Source organism: Osmia lignaria, chromosome 7 (assembly GCF_051020975.1).
Source record: "Osmia lignaria lignaria isolate PbOS001 chromosome 7, iyOsmLign1, whole genome shotgun sequence".
In the NCBI taxonomy this organism is placed as follows: Eukaryota; Metazoa; Arthropoda; class Insecta; order Hymenoptera; family Megachilidae; genus Osmia; species Osmia lignaria.
The window spans coordinates 11,711,069-11,724,636 of record NC_135038.1 but is presented as its reverse complement, the minus strand read 5'-3'; the positions used below and the strand labels follow the sequence as shown (position 1 = coordinate 11,724,636).

The following is a 13,568-nucleotide window of genomic DNA, read 5'->3' as shown; positions in this document are numbered from 1 at the left end:
ATTGATGTACTACATACGTATGTATGGGGATCCATCATACATATGTATGTACACATGGATCAATAAGTAAATAAGTAGGTACATAATAATTTGTATGCACTTATTTTCGGAAAAAGTAAAGAGTCGTGAAGAGTCGAAATGTCGATTGCTAAGGAAATCTCTGCCATCGTGGAGATTCGTTCAATTTGTCAAACGTAGAAGCAGGGTTGCCAACTTGGAGTTTTCTAGGCCAAATTCCGGAAATTTGGCATTTTTTAAATTCGGTTACCTTCCAAAAATTGATTTCGCTTTTTCCCTTTTTTGCAATCCTTGTTCTACAACATTTTGGCTATTAAAAGTAAAAATTAAAAATACCCGAATAAACGATGCAGCTGTTGCGTGTCCTCCTTGCGGTGTAGGGAAATTCTGGGATTTCTGGTCCGTGAATAAGGTGCCTGTGGATTTTTCGCTTTTTTTCAAACACTTTTTGGCTCCAAGATTTCAGGTTGGCCACCTTGCGTACCTACATACATACATACATATGTACATACATACATAGTATGTTCATACATACTACATACAAAGGTAAATAGTTGCACATAGATTGCAGCAGCGGAGCTCGAGTTTACGCGCTACTTGGCGCTACTGGCATTGGCAACGGTGGGCACCGGCCACCGGCAGTGGCAATGGTGGGACGAAAAGTGGTTCTGTTGCGACGCCACTTTCTTTTAAATATCGGATTATCCTACGATTCGGTTCGTTTATCAGGCATTCATGGATTTCTTTCCGTAAGTAATTCTTTACGATTCTTTTCTATTGTTTCATAATCGTTTGTAAATAACCGCGTTTTCTTTGCTAAACGAACAACCAACGCTTGTCTCCTAACCTTTCTACGAATCCTGTTTCCCCGTTAATACTAATCTCTTTCATTTTTTTTTTTTTTCTATTATTCCTTCAGAGGAGTAGACTCTACATTTTGGAAGGTTGGTCGATTAAAGACTTTCAACCATTGGCCTTATCAGTCTATCCAACATTCGTGTAACCCTGCAAAGATGGCAGCTGCCGGATTTTACGCTATCGGTGGCGAAGGGGAACCTGATTTGGTCGAGTGTTTCGTCTGTTCCAAACAACTCGACGGTTGGGATCCCGACGACGATCCCTGGTACCAGTTGTTTTCTTTCTTTTAAATGTTTCCTCTTTCTCCTAATGCGTTTTAATACTATAGCTCACGGTTACTGTTAACAGGCAAGAACATCTGAAACATCAGCCTGAATGTCCATTTATAAAATTACAAAAATTTGACGAAGCTTCATGGACCGTACGGGAATTGTTCGATCTGTTTAAAATTTACACGGTAAAGGAATGCGTAAGTATACTTAATCGTTACGTTGGGGCCACATCTTTGTTTAATCAAAGGTATTTTCCGCGTATCACGGCGCAATAGTCGACGCGTTTATAGCCGTTGGATGTTAACGCGGACGTGGCCCCGCAGATTAGAGAGAAACGGTAAAAGCAAAAAAATCCTCTATATATTACAGACGCGTGAATTGGAGTGCGCTCTGGATAAAGCGAAGGAAGAAAGCGCGAGATTGATGCATGACATACCTCGTATTTATAAAGAACTGAAGAAGAATTCTGAAGCTTTCGATTAAATAAATATCCTTTCCTACTTTTTATATTATACTATAAGTTTATTTTTCTATTTTTTTCCCAAATAAATGTTGCAGTTACTGAGAAAGCGGCGATGTTGTTTCTTTATTAACGACGAGATTAATTTCTCTCCCTCTTTCTTTCTTTCTTTCTTTTTTCATTAAACTTTCTTCATTCTATATCGTACGGTGTTGTTATCGTATCGTATACGTTGGTACATATTAATCATAGAATGAAAGATAATGGTTTTAAGAAGAAAAGATTTGTCGCTTGTAAAGCGATTAAGAACAATTATTATTTCATTTTCTGTTACGAAAAGGTGTTCTTTATTGACAGTTTTAACGATTTTGCGGCTGAAAATGTTTGTACACGTTGATTTCGAGTAAACTGATTGATAAAGAAACAAAACACTGTACGATACGATACGACACGATACGATACGATACAATTTTAAACGTGGAAAACTAAAATTTCCTTTACGACGTCTTTGTTTATCTGACAATGAGATGTTGCGAAATTGTAACCCGTACCTTTGAATCGAAGCAGCAAAGGTAAAATTTATGACGATACGCGTCAGCGCGGTAAGAACACGACCAAGTATCTTACGTTGCGGCCGTTTCATTAGATAGTAGGAATCGTATTCGTTATCTGGCGGTTCGATTTAAGCCTTGCACTCGATGGATTACCGACAGCCTTATCGAAGCTTCGTTTCGCGGCAATCTTAAACGTGATGTAAATTTTGAACGGAGCAGTGCGATGGTTCCAGTTCGGAAGGAAATTGAAAGAAATATGTATATGTATACTGTTTTCTCTGAAAATATCTTCCTTTATCCTTTATTTCCTTTTTTTTTTTTCGTCCTATCGAACTCCCTATTGCAATTTATAATAGATTTATAATACAACTTTACAAGTTTATCGAGAATAAGTGTAAAGTTACATATGTTGCGGATCGCGTTATCGTTCCTTCTCCTCCTCCTACTCCTTCTCTTCCTCTTCACCTGCTTTATAACCCCCTCTCTCTTCTTCATTTATCGGTTATGCCTTGTCCATATCAACTTTTACCAGTTCGTATGGCCTTTTATCCACGATTCCTTTCCCTTTTCGCGTTTATTAAGAAGCACGTGTTCTACGAGTATAAAACGAATTCGCACAGAGAGCGTCGATTCAGTTACTCGCGACATGTGGTTAACAATAAGATGTATATAAGAACCGACGACCGTTTCAACCTGTAGATTATCGTGTTACTCTTCTTTTCTTTTCTCTTTTCGCTAATATTCCTAATACAATTTCGAAGAAAAAAAGTGAACTCGTATCATCGAAACTGTACGAGCTGTTTTTTTCTGTGTTCGTTTCACTTCAGCCGATTGTTAGCCGATCCTGAAAGAACGTATTTAACGTATCGACGGGATGTTATCCGTTTGGAAGGCATGCTGTAAGTATTACTTGCGTATAGTATCGATGAAATAGTGCGCAATTTTAAAAAGGATCGTATGAAAAATTTTTCAAATTCCCTTCTTCGTACGCGCCTTACTCGTATTGAAACATTGAATCTCGTTCGGGAAACTAGTGCACTTTTCAAACTACATTCTCTTATGTTTCCAATCGTTTTTCGCTTTCGGTTTTCAATTCGATGACTCGATCTTGGTAAATAAAATAGGAAACGAGAGAAAGAGAGAGGGATTCGTGTTATGCGAACAAAGTTGTACTGAAACAACAGACTGTTGATTTAACTTTTGGTAATTCCGACAATATTCGTCATTATTGATCTGTTAAGAAAAAATAACATGCCGTTGGTTAACGAATCAAGAAACAACCTTCGCCACCAAATGCATTTACACAAGTATAGACACGAACGAAGGATATTATAATTTATTACACTTTCTGATCATTACCTGTCCATTTTTCCTCTACTTCCGAATACAATTCTAAACTAAACAAGCTTATCAAAAACAAAATAGGTACGATTGAAATTGTAATCGAAAACAGAAATTAGTTAGGAAGATCTGTCATGATAAGATTTATTGTTCCACGGTCGACGGATAAACCTGTTTTGTGTGTCAGATAAAATGAATAACGACTAAAACAGGGAAAATAACTCGCTCTTTGAGAGAGAAGATTACAGGAATTAACAAGATTTACGGGTATCTATGATACAGAAAGTGGAGTAAGCCAACATCGTCGCGACAAATCAGCGAATGATATATTTATACATTATATGTATTGTCAGCAATGTTATTGGTAGTTTTCAGCCTCTTATGTTTAGGTTTCCAGCTGATCGTCAGATAGATAAGATAAACTATTCGATACTGTGTCTGATTGATAGTATTTTATTTATTTTTAACCAAACGAACCGAAATAAGGAGGAAGGAAAAAAAAAATCAGAAAATTTATACATTTGCCGACGGAGAGACAACGGTCGTCGATCGACTTCAAAGTATTATGTTTTATCTCAGTTTCTTGATCCTCTCGATTGTATCAAAAATTTTACACAATCTTCTTTTTTACGATCAACAACAAGTATCCGTGATCTGTAACGAATTATCGCTTATTTCAACATCGATACGTTAAACTTTAGTGATTAACCTTATCATCATCATCGTCATCGTCGTCGTAGTCGTCGTCGTCGACGTCGTCGTCAAATCCTTTCTCTATCCAAGGTCCAAGGGACGATCTTGAAACTCCCGAATTTCATTAATCGCTTTTGTATTTAAGCGGTACCAAATTACGAAAATGAAAAAAAAAGATAAATTACGAAACTGTTTTTCTCGTTGATTAGAGACGTATGTACCTGTAGTTGTAATCGAATCACGAATCATCGATGCGAAAGGTCGTGCGACGACCTTTTTCGGATTTCAAGGATCTGTCAATCCATCGAAAATTCTCTCTTACTCTCTCTCGGTCTCTTTAACTCGGCCCCCCGCTCTGTTTGTTTGTCTTTGTTTCTCGTTGCTGTTTTAGTACCATTTGAAAGCTTGCCTGTTTGCCGGTTCGCCTTCTGAACAGGCGCGAGTCGAAATTGAAAATTGTGCTGATAGCCGAGTCAGTGATACGTGCAAGGAATCTGACCTTTACCTAGATAAGTTTGTACGGCTCGTTAGACAGCTGCCAATAGGGAAAGGCTTTGCTAATCGTAATTCCTTCCGCGCCGTTGACCTCGGGCTTTCTTTGCCGTCTCGTGGGTCTGTTATTTATCGTCGATACTATTACTACCGTTCGTATTTATTGTACACAGGTGGCAGAATACCGCAACGATGGATATTCGCGATAATGGGATTTTTGGCGGTGTTCAACGCTTACGCGATGAGAGTCTGCCTTTCGATCACGATCACCGAGATGGTACGCGCATCGGAGATTACAACGAAACCCAACAACGGTACTTGTCAGATGATGGGAAACGATCTAGATGATAACGCGGATTCGAAACCGTCCAACGCGAAACAATACGAGTGGGACGAACGCACTCAGGTAAAAAAGATGAAGAAGAAAAGAAAAAAAAAAAAAAGAAGAAAGGTGATGGTGATTATAATACGATCGCGTTGTCTGTTCAGGGTATAATCTTATCGTCGTTTTACTGGGGTTACGTGATCACGCATTTACCCGGAGGTATGCTGTCGGAAAAATTCGGTGGAAAATATTCGTTGGGTCTGGGAATCTTGGCAACCGCGGTATTTACGCTGCTCACGCCGCTCGTTGTGGATCTCGGGGAAGCACCAGCCCTGATCATTGTACGCGTGTTGATGGGTCTCTGCGAAGGTACCACGTATCCGGCGTTGAACGCGATGCTCGCTCAATGGACACCTCCCCAGGAAAGATCGATGATCGGTTCGTTGGTGTTTGCTGGTGCGCAACTTGGCACTGTCTTTGCAAACTCCTTGTCCGGTATTATTCTTCATTATTCGACCGTTGGATGGCCGGCTGTATTCTACGTGTTTGGCAGTGTCGGTGTACTTTGGTTTCTCGTATGGTTGATCACCTGTTACAACAGTCCGGACACGCATCCGTTCATTTCCGAAAACGAGATCAACTTCTTGCGGGAAAGAATGCAGGCGCATACCCATAAGAAACCACCCTCGGTACCGTGGAGACACCTTCTTACATCTGTTCCGCTTTGGGCACTGATAGCCGCGCAAATTGGTCACGATTGGGGTTTCTTCACCTTGGTGAACGACCTCCCCAAATACATGAGCAGCGTTCTCAAGTATTCGATCAAGAGCAACGGATTGTTGTCCGCGTTACCCTACTTGACCATGTGGATTTGTAGCGTCGTTACATCCTGTTTGGCCGACTGGATGATCACCAGGGGTTTCATGTCACGTACCAACGTACGCAAACTCGGAACCACGATTGCCTCGCTTGGCCCAGGAGCGTTCATTATGGGTGCCTCTTACGCCGAATGCGACAGAACCACGGTCGTTCTCATGTTTACTCTCGGCACTACTTTGATGGGTGAGTCCTATATTACCTTTTTTTTACCTCGGTCTACCTTAACCACTTTCTACACGAAATTTACCAAGATCCATCTTCTACATTCTTTCAGGCACATTCTATCCAGGAATGAAGGTTAACGCTTTGGATCTTAGCCCGAATTATTCCGGCACTTTGATGGCACTTGTAAATGGAATAGGCGCTTTCAGCGGTATTCTAACACCGTATATCGTCGGTGAATTGACTCCGAACGGCTCCCTTACCGAATGGAGATTAGTGTTTTGGATCGTCTTAGCTGTATTCTTAGTGACCAATTTGGTTTTCGTACTTTACGCGAGCGGAGAAGTCGAATGTTGGAACGATCCCGAGTTCATCAGGCAGGATAGGAAAGAAAGACGAACGAAAGCTATGAAAAACGGGGAAGAAAAGATTGAGAAAACTTTACCGTAAATAAGTCATTTCAACGGCGTTCACGCACTTACTTATATATATATATATATATATATATATATTACACTTACCTACAACTTGTTACTAAAAATAAGTATACGCGTATGCTTCGAGCAGTTCGTTTGATCGAAACAAAACTAAAAAGCTCTGTTGCATTCTATTTCTTCATTTTCCTAATTACCTTGTCGTTGTTTGAAACTTTTCATCTGTGTAATTTCTTTTTCCCATCTAGTCCGAATTTCTTGTATTCTCCAGGAGCGAAAGAGGAAGTGAAAGATTTCCACGAAACGTACGACAACGACGAAACAGTAGTAGGACCAATGTATTGTCGAGCGAGAACGAAATGCATCGACGTAATTTTCGCAAACGAATTCCAATGTACCTGAAAATATTCTTACGATTACGCTGCATTGTTCGTCGATTAGACACTCGTAACGTGAATAAAAACTGTTAAAGATAAGAGGGATAAGAGTACGAATATGCATATGCATATACATATATGATGTACTCACATGTGTAACGCTTGACAGCGAAAAACCACATTTCGACAGGTTGTTGATCCTTTATATCGCTGTGTGGTTTCGTTACCTACTACAGTTATACAAATTGCGTGAAAAAGATATACATGTATCTATTTATCTTTAAATTGTACAATTTATCCTATCTCGTTTTATCCAACATAGACGTTTAGACGAATTTTCATTAAACGTATTTCTTGTATCATTATTACTACTGTTCTTTTGTTATCATCATCGTTATCATTATCATTATCACGGTAATAAACTTAAATCTTTAGAAATGTTCCCTCCTCGTTGATATCCTATACTATATTTACAAGTATTTGCAAGTGTTCGTATCGGGTAATAATGGTCCTTTTGTCGAAGCAAGTAAAATTACAATTCCAAGATGCAAGGTAAGACAAAAATAAATCGACGACACTTTGGCGCGTTGCATCCGACGTTACTAGCTCGACGGTAAGGTCCAAGTAAGCGGGGCGTTAATTTTTTTCTTCTCTTGTTTTCTTCGTTGACCACGATACCGTGTTCTGTTAGGACTCCAGTCGATACTGTCGCGGACTCTCCAGGAATTTTCTACTAACGTATCGTTCGTAGAATGTGTAACCTTTCCTGTAGATACCGTTTCGCAACTAGTTGCAAACATGTAATCGACGTGATAATAATCCCTTAGCGTTGACTCGTCACGGAATGCTTGCATCGCGCACCAAACGTGCGAAAGCAAACAAGGAAATCTAGAAAGCCAGTAATCGGTGAATTTATCGGGAATATCCCCGAGACTTTCTTGAGCCTGTGGACTGAGTTCTCTGTAGTGATGTTTCTACGAATGATAAAAAGAAACGAAAGTCGTTGATTAATTCCTTCTATCCGCCTGTTCTCTATCGGTTACCTTGTTTCGTAACGCTCTTAGTAAGTCTCGAACGCTTTCGCCTCGATAGCTTCTATACTTTCGAAGATCGGTTGCAACTTGTACGTCGATCGACAACCTCCAATCACCCTGTACAACGCGACCGTTGTCAGATTCCAACGCTATCAGTGCCGGACTATCTGCTTGTTCTTTTTCTACGCGATCGCTCACGTCCTAATTGGAAAAAGTTAAAAAGGGAATATCGCGATCTAAAGGCAATTTTAACTGATTATATGTAGATAGGATAGGATAGGATAGGATAGGATAGGATAGGATAGGATAGGATAGGATAGGATAGATACCTGAAAAAATCCAAGAACTCGTACGGATTCCCAAAAGATCGGATGATCGTGGACGGCCGTTACGGGTGGTCGTTCCGACGGATTATTTGCGATCATCGCTTTTATAAGTACCAACGCCAATTCCTTGTCGCTTTGAGAAATTACATCGTGAAGGGCCGTCAAATCGCTTTCTCCGCCTACCGTGATAGTAACGAGAGTTCACAAACGCTTTTCCGGTAAATCAGAAAGAACAAGTGTCATAGGTGTATAATAAATAACGTCTTTCTTACATAAAATATTAGCCTGTCGCCGCAACGGATCTCCGAATGGATGTTTTCCATCGGACAGGACGTAGTAAAATACACAACCAAGAGAGAAGATGTCCACGGCGCAAGTGGTTCTGCTTCCGTTCAACATTTCTGGTGCAATCCAACCGTCCGTTCCAGTTACACCCGATCTACGTGAAAATGACACGCGACCTAATTGGAGCTTCTTGCACAAACCAAAATCCGATATCATAGCTCGAACTTCTCCCCGTGGTCCTGGTGTCGACAACAATACGTTGTGCGGTTTTATGTCTCTATGCACTATAAAATAAGTACATAAGTAATAACGATATATCAAATTTATCGTTAAAGATGATTCCTCTCACCTATATCGAGAAAATGTAGATGAGCTAGACCCGACGTTGCCTGTCGTAGAATACTTTTCACAGATATCTTTCGTCTATCGTATTTACCGGCAACGTAATCTTGCAGAGTTGCTTCTGCTAGTTCCAAAGCGATATACCTAAACATTCTATCCTGCTCGGTACAAAAATATCGTACAACGTTCGCGTGCGCATCCGATTCTCTGAGCAGTGCTACTTCTCGATCGGCAAAGGTGAAGCAATCCGGTAACAAACGCTTCACGGCCACCGAACGACCGTCGAATTCGCCCCTGAGAAAATAAAATTCGAGATCGTTCATTTCGTTATTCATTTTATTCATTCTATCCTGCTTAAACCTCTCTACTTACCTATACACGAACGTTCCCTCGCATCCTTTGCCTAAAACTTGACCGGTATCGAAAGTTATCTTTCCGATCTTCACCACCCCTTCTCCTATGTCTTCCGGGACTGCGAGCAACGCGTTCGATCGCGTTCCATAATAATCCACGCTTCGATTGCTTCCTCGCGAGCTCTGCTGATAATTCATCTCTTAACAAACCAACCGAATTCCCAAAAACACCGATATTTACACTATATTTATATTTATATTTATATTCTTTTTTTTATATACGTATCAAATAAAATGAGAGAAACGCAAAACTTTTTAAATACCTGAGAAAGTTGTTGAAATTCCTTTAACTGTGCGTTCAAGTACCAAAACATTGTTAATATGCATCCTAGCAATATAATCAACGTTAATTTCAACCCTTTATTTTCTTGTTGACTGAACCAACTTTTGCTCGTAGCGTAAGTATTTCGTAGAAACTCGTGCCAAGATTTACCGGTCGCGTCGTCGTTTGATTCGTCATCGGATTGCAAGGCAAACGATGATGCTTCTTTCGTTGTGTTCGAGTATCGTAGTGGTAACGTTTCGATCACAGGATCGGATCGACCGGTAATTTGAAGCGGCGGTTCATCTTGTAATTTATATTCAGCCGGTATTTCGTAATAACCTATTATTTAAATTATTTACATTATTTAAATTATTAAATTTATCCAATTATGTGGTTATAGTACCGTAGTAAACCGATACCTAATCTTATGACAGTTTGATACCCCATCTGAGCAACGGTATCGGTGGTGGTGGTGGTGGCCGCATGTACGCGATCGTTCGATAAAGGTGTGTTCCGGTTCCGGTTCCGGTTCCGGTTCCCGTTCCCGTTTTCACCCAATCGAGGAACCGATAACGGACCCTCCAACAATAACTGTCCAATGTTACTAGATACCGTAGCCGTTGTTGAATCGACCAGAGATGGTAGAGCGTAAAGTCCGTGCCTGTGCTGACCAATGTATAACGTTGGACTACCACCGAGAAAAACAAAAATTACCATCTTCGCTAAAACATATTACAACAGATACATTTCATTTCATTTCATTTCATTACTGACAATAACTGAATGTCGCTCGGTTTTTTTGCAAAACGTTTCAGAAGCAGATCCAAAGTTTCGTCAGCAACGCTAGTGAAGGGAACTGTTAGCAAACCGTCTTCCCTTACGATATACACCGCTATTACTGGACTCTGTACATCGAGTTCCCATAGGACGACCCCCAATCTTCTGTCTACGGTGACGATGCGTCCGGTCGCACTCGTCGTAAAGTGAACCATCTCTGTAAGGGAAAGAAGAAAAAAAAAAAAAAAAAAAAAAAAGAATTTCGTACTCTCTGTACCGATGTTATCGTTGTTATTATTAGACTGGTATCGCTACTAAACCGTAATTTTCTATCCCATCGGGTTCCATTTTCGTAGCAGAATAATCGTAAAACGTAACGTTCCATTTGCGATTCTTTTGTTTGCTATCCACCATAATGATGTTATATTCAGTGCGTCCAACGAAGACAGCATTCTGCATCTCGACGGGACAAGTATTTTTAACCTTATCGAATCCAAGAAGTTGTTCCCTTTCGCCAGTTCGGGGATCGACACCGAACCAGGTATCTATCTTTCTACCGGTATACAATATTCCATCGCTACTACGGCAAGGACTATTCGCTACGAGTTGAGGAATGGTAAATGGTAGTTTTTTCACTGCTTCGGTTTCTGCTCCAAATACGTATAAAGAACCATCCTTTGGATCGGGTAAAAACATAGGTCTGTAATAAACAAACAAACAGATATTAGACACGAAGAAAAACTTGACGATATTATCCAAGTGAAAATTAGGAAAATACATACGTAGAAGTTGTCGCTAGATCTACCGGTACCTTGACGATTGGTTCTGGAACACAGATTTTCAAGTTGTACTAAGCGAAATCGAGAAATCATTTATTCGATTAATTATACCTATTTACAGTACCATCGCTTTGCCGCCAAAGCACCTTTCCAGAACGTTGTTCTATACCTATCAGCGAGCCATCTAACGTGGAAAACATCAGCAAAGGATCGTCTTGTTCTGGTATCAATTCTGTATTTTGTCTGTGTTTGTACTGTAAAAACATTTCTAATAAGTATTTTATTACCAACGTTTCATACAGAAAAGTTTAAAAGAAGAAATCAACTTACTTCTCGGTCCAAAGGTGGCTGAACATGATTTGATTTTGTTCGGGACTCTGCTGCGCTTTCTCCGACAACATGGATATACAAAGTACCAATGATCAAATGGATCATCGATATAAACAGTTTCAATCTCATTGTTTACCAAACGGATTATCGACTGTTACTTCAACAATAAATAAAATCAAAATCCTACGTCTTTCAAAGAAAAGTACTGAACCTTATCGTTAAGATGGAAAATATTCCTTAACTTATGTTCTTCGTTCCAATAAATAATCGTTTGGTTGTTCATTTTGTTCGAGCACCTTTTACGATCTTTTCGAGTATCTTTGATCGGGTATCTCGACAGAAAACGCTTTTTTCCTTTCTTTTGCCATGTAACCAATACTAGTAAGGTATCACATACTATTGTCAATTTGACGATATTTGGTTAAAATGAAAGCAGTAAAAATGCTTTCTCTCAATTAATATTGCCATTCGTGTAAATCTGTTTTCGATCTAAACTGTTGATCGTTGAAAACCAAACGTCACATGGCATACATTCTAAAGAGAAACAATGCATATTTTAAATGCATCCACATATATCTCAATATATGTATGTATACATACAATTTCCTTTTAAAGCATCCGTGTCAGCAGCATAATCAAAGAAAATATTTCATAATCCATCTTAAAGGAGTGAAAAATTTTAACGCTTCACTCGTGATAAAAGTAACGCACATCAATCCAAAGAACAGTGACAACGTCATAGACATAGACACGTGGCTCACGTGCGTTCGAGCAACAATACATACATACATTTGCATACATTGCATGGTTCATGAACAAAACACTAGTTTTGGTTATATCGCGTATTATACATACATTCACGATACAGAAACGTCAACGTTGCTTTTTCTTTATTTTTTTCATTCTTACGGTTAATTTTCGAATTCATCACCTTTTTTCTCCACGAACCGTATCGTGGTGACATCTGTTAAAACTTTCGTGAAAACATGAAGCATTATTACGTGTTTATTTCCAATCAGAATCAACCTGGTTGAACGTAACTGAATTTGATAAACGATCGCGTTTTAATCTGACCTCGAAAATTATAATGGAAAAGGAGAGTGAAAAATCAGCCACAGAAAAGCATAGGGAACGAATGAAGCGTTTGCGAGAGCTGCATGGAAAGAGAGTAAGTAGGAAATGTTAGATGTTCTAACCTTTACACTTTACATTCCTATCATTCCTATTTGTTTCTTTGATTTTTCAAACCTACCTGCTGGATTGTGTATTTCTTATAAATATAATGCCTTGATTTCATAGAATGAGGCCAGACAGCAGAATCATAAAGAGGTTATAGAAGAGGACAAAAGAAGTAAGCTTCCTTCGAACTGGGAATCACGTAAGAGGCAAGCAGAATGGATGATGCAGGATGAAGCTGCAAAAAAAATAGCACAAGAAAAAGTTACTATCCCTCCATTTACTACTGAAAAAGTGCATTTATAACGCATTAATTAACCGTTTACATACATATTTGTTAGGGGGAAGATTACGAACGAACGAAATTACTTCACATCGATGCAACAGAGGCAGAACGTATAGCAAGGAAAAAGAGGAATAAAAAAAATCCAGATCCAGGTTTCTCTGATTATGAACAAGCAGCCATCAGACAGTACAATAGATTAGTAAAAAATATTAAACCAAATATGGACTGTTACGACGAGGCCAGAGAAAAATTAGGTCCAGCTTTCTATGGAGACAGAAACACCATACTGCATGGTCTTCACGAAGATAAAAAAGAGGCTATTGATAAAATGGTTCAAGATTTAGAGAAACAGTTAGTAGATTGTTGGAAAAGAAAGAAAAATAACATTATTTTTACGCCGGTATTTTCATCAATTTTCATGCATCTCTTTCTTTTTAGGATTGCAAAGAGGGACAAGTACAGCAGAAGAAGAATGCACAACGACGATGCCGATATCGATTACATCAACGAACGTAATGCTAAATTCAATCAAAAATTGGAAAGATTTTATGGAGAATACACGCGTGAAACAAAGTTGAATCTGGAAAGGGGTACAGCTATATAATGGCAAAGAAAATATATTACACTAATAAACTTACTACAAATAACTTGTATTTTAAATAGTATGTCAAAACTGATACAAATAGGTGT

General features: G+C 39.2%; 3 protein-coding genes across 6 annotated transcripts; 2 read left to right on the top strand and 1 right to left on the bottom strand.

Moving 5' to 3' along the window:
• The first annotated feature begins 1,224 nt into the window (after window positions 1-1,224).
• On the top strand, window positions 1,225-8,102 carry LOC117609508 (putative inorganic phosphate cotransporter). Of its 2 annotated transcripts, none has more exons than XM_076688982.1 (4): window positions 1,225-1,345; window positions 4,862-5,094; window positions 5,178-6,075; window positions 6,167-8,102. In XM_076688982.1, exons 1-4 carry the CDS (start codon window positions 1,342-1,344, stop codon window positions 6,502-6,504), a joined length of 1,473 nt encoding a protein of 490 aa, XP_076545097.1. In that variant the 5' UTR covers window positions 1,225-1,341; the 3' UTR covers window positions 6,505-8,102. The 2 variants fall into 2 exon arrangements, with proteins under 2 accessions (XP_076545097.1, XP_034191839.1); XM_034335948.2 differs by lacking the exon at window positions 1,225-1,345 and adding an exon at window positions 2,059-3,061.
• Window positions 7,116-12,258, bottom strand: Ire1 (serine/threonine-protein kinase/endoribonuclease Ire1). Of its 3 annotated transcripts, none has more exons than XM_034335902.2 (14): window positions 12,017-12,258; window positions 11,417-11,950; window positions 11,211-11,340; window positions 11,090-11,132; window positions 10,628-11,007; window positions 10,305-10,524; window positions 9,950-10,218; window positions 9,529-9,869; window positions 9,225-9,391; window positions 8,860-9,146; window positions 8,498-8,794; window positions 8,229-8,404; window positions 7,909-8,100; window positions 7,116-7,839 (listed from the first exon to the last, which is right to left on the bottom strand). In XM_034335902.2, exons 2-14 carry the CDS (start codon window positions 11,543-11,545, stop codon window positions 7,468-7,470), a joined length of 3,003 nt encoding a protein of 1,000 aa, XP_034191793.2. In that variant the 5' UTR covers window positions 11,546-11,950; window positions 12,017-12,258; the 3' UTR covers window positions 7,116-7,467. The 3 variants fall into 3 exon arrangements, with proteins under 3 accessions (XP_034191793.2, XP_034191794.2, XP_034191795.2); XM_034335903.2 differs by having other exon boundaries at window positions 9,225-9,388; XM_034335904.2 differs by lacking the exons at window positions 11,417-11,950; window positions 12,017-12,258 and having other exon boundaries at window positions 11,198-11,270.
• A 129-nt stretch (window positions 12,259-12,387) lies between these two features.
• LOC117609510 (pre-mRNA-splicing factor SYF2) lies at window positions 12,388-13,531 on the top strand. The gene is made up of 4 exons (XM_034335951.2): window positions 12,388-12,584; window positions 12,716-12,856; window positions 12,934-13,229; window positions 13,317-13,531. The coding sequence occupies exons 1-4, from the start codon at window positions 12,504-12,506 to the stop codon at window positions 13,480-13,482; spliced, it is 684 nt and encodes a 227-aa protein (XP_034191842.1). The 5' UTR covers window positions 12,388-12,503; the 3' UTR covers window positions 13,483-13,531.
• Window positions 13,532-13,568: the final 37 nt, after the last annotated feature.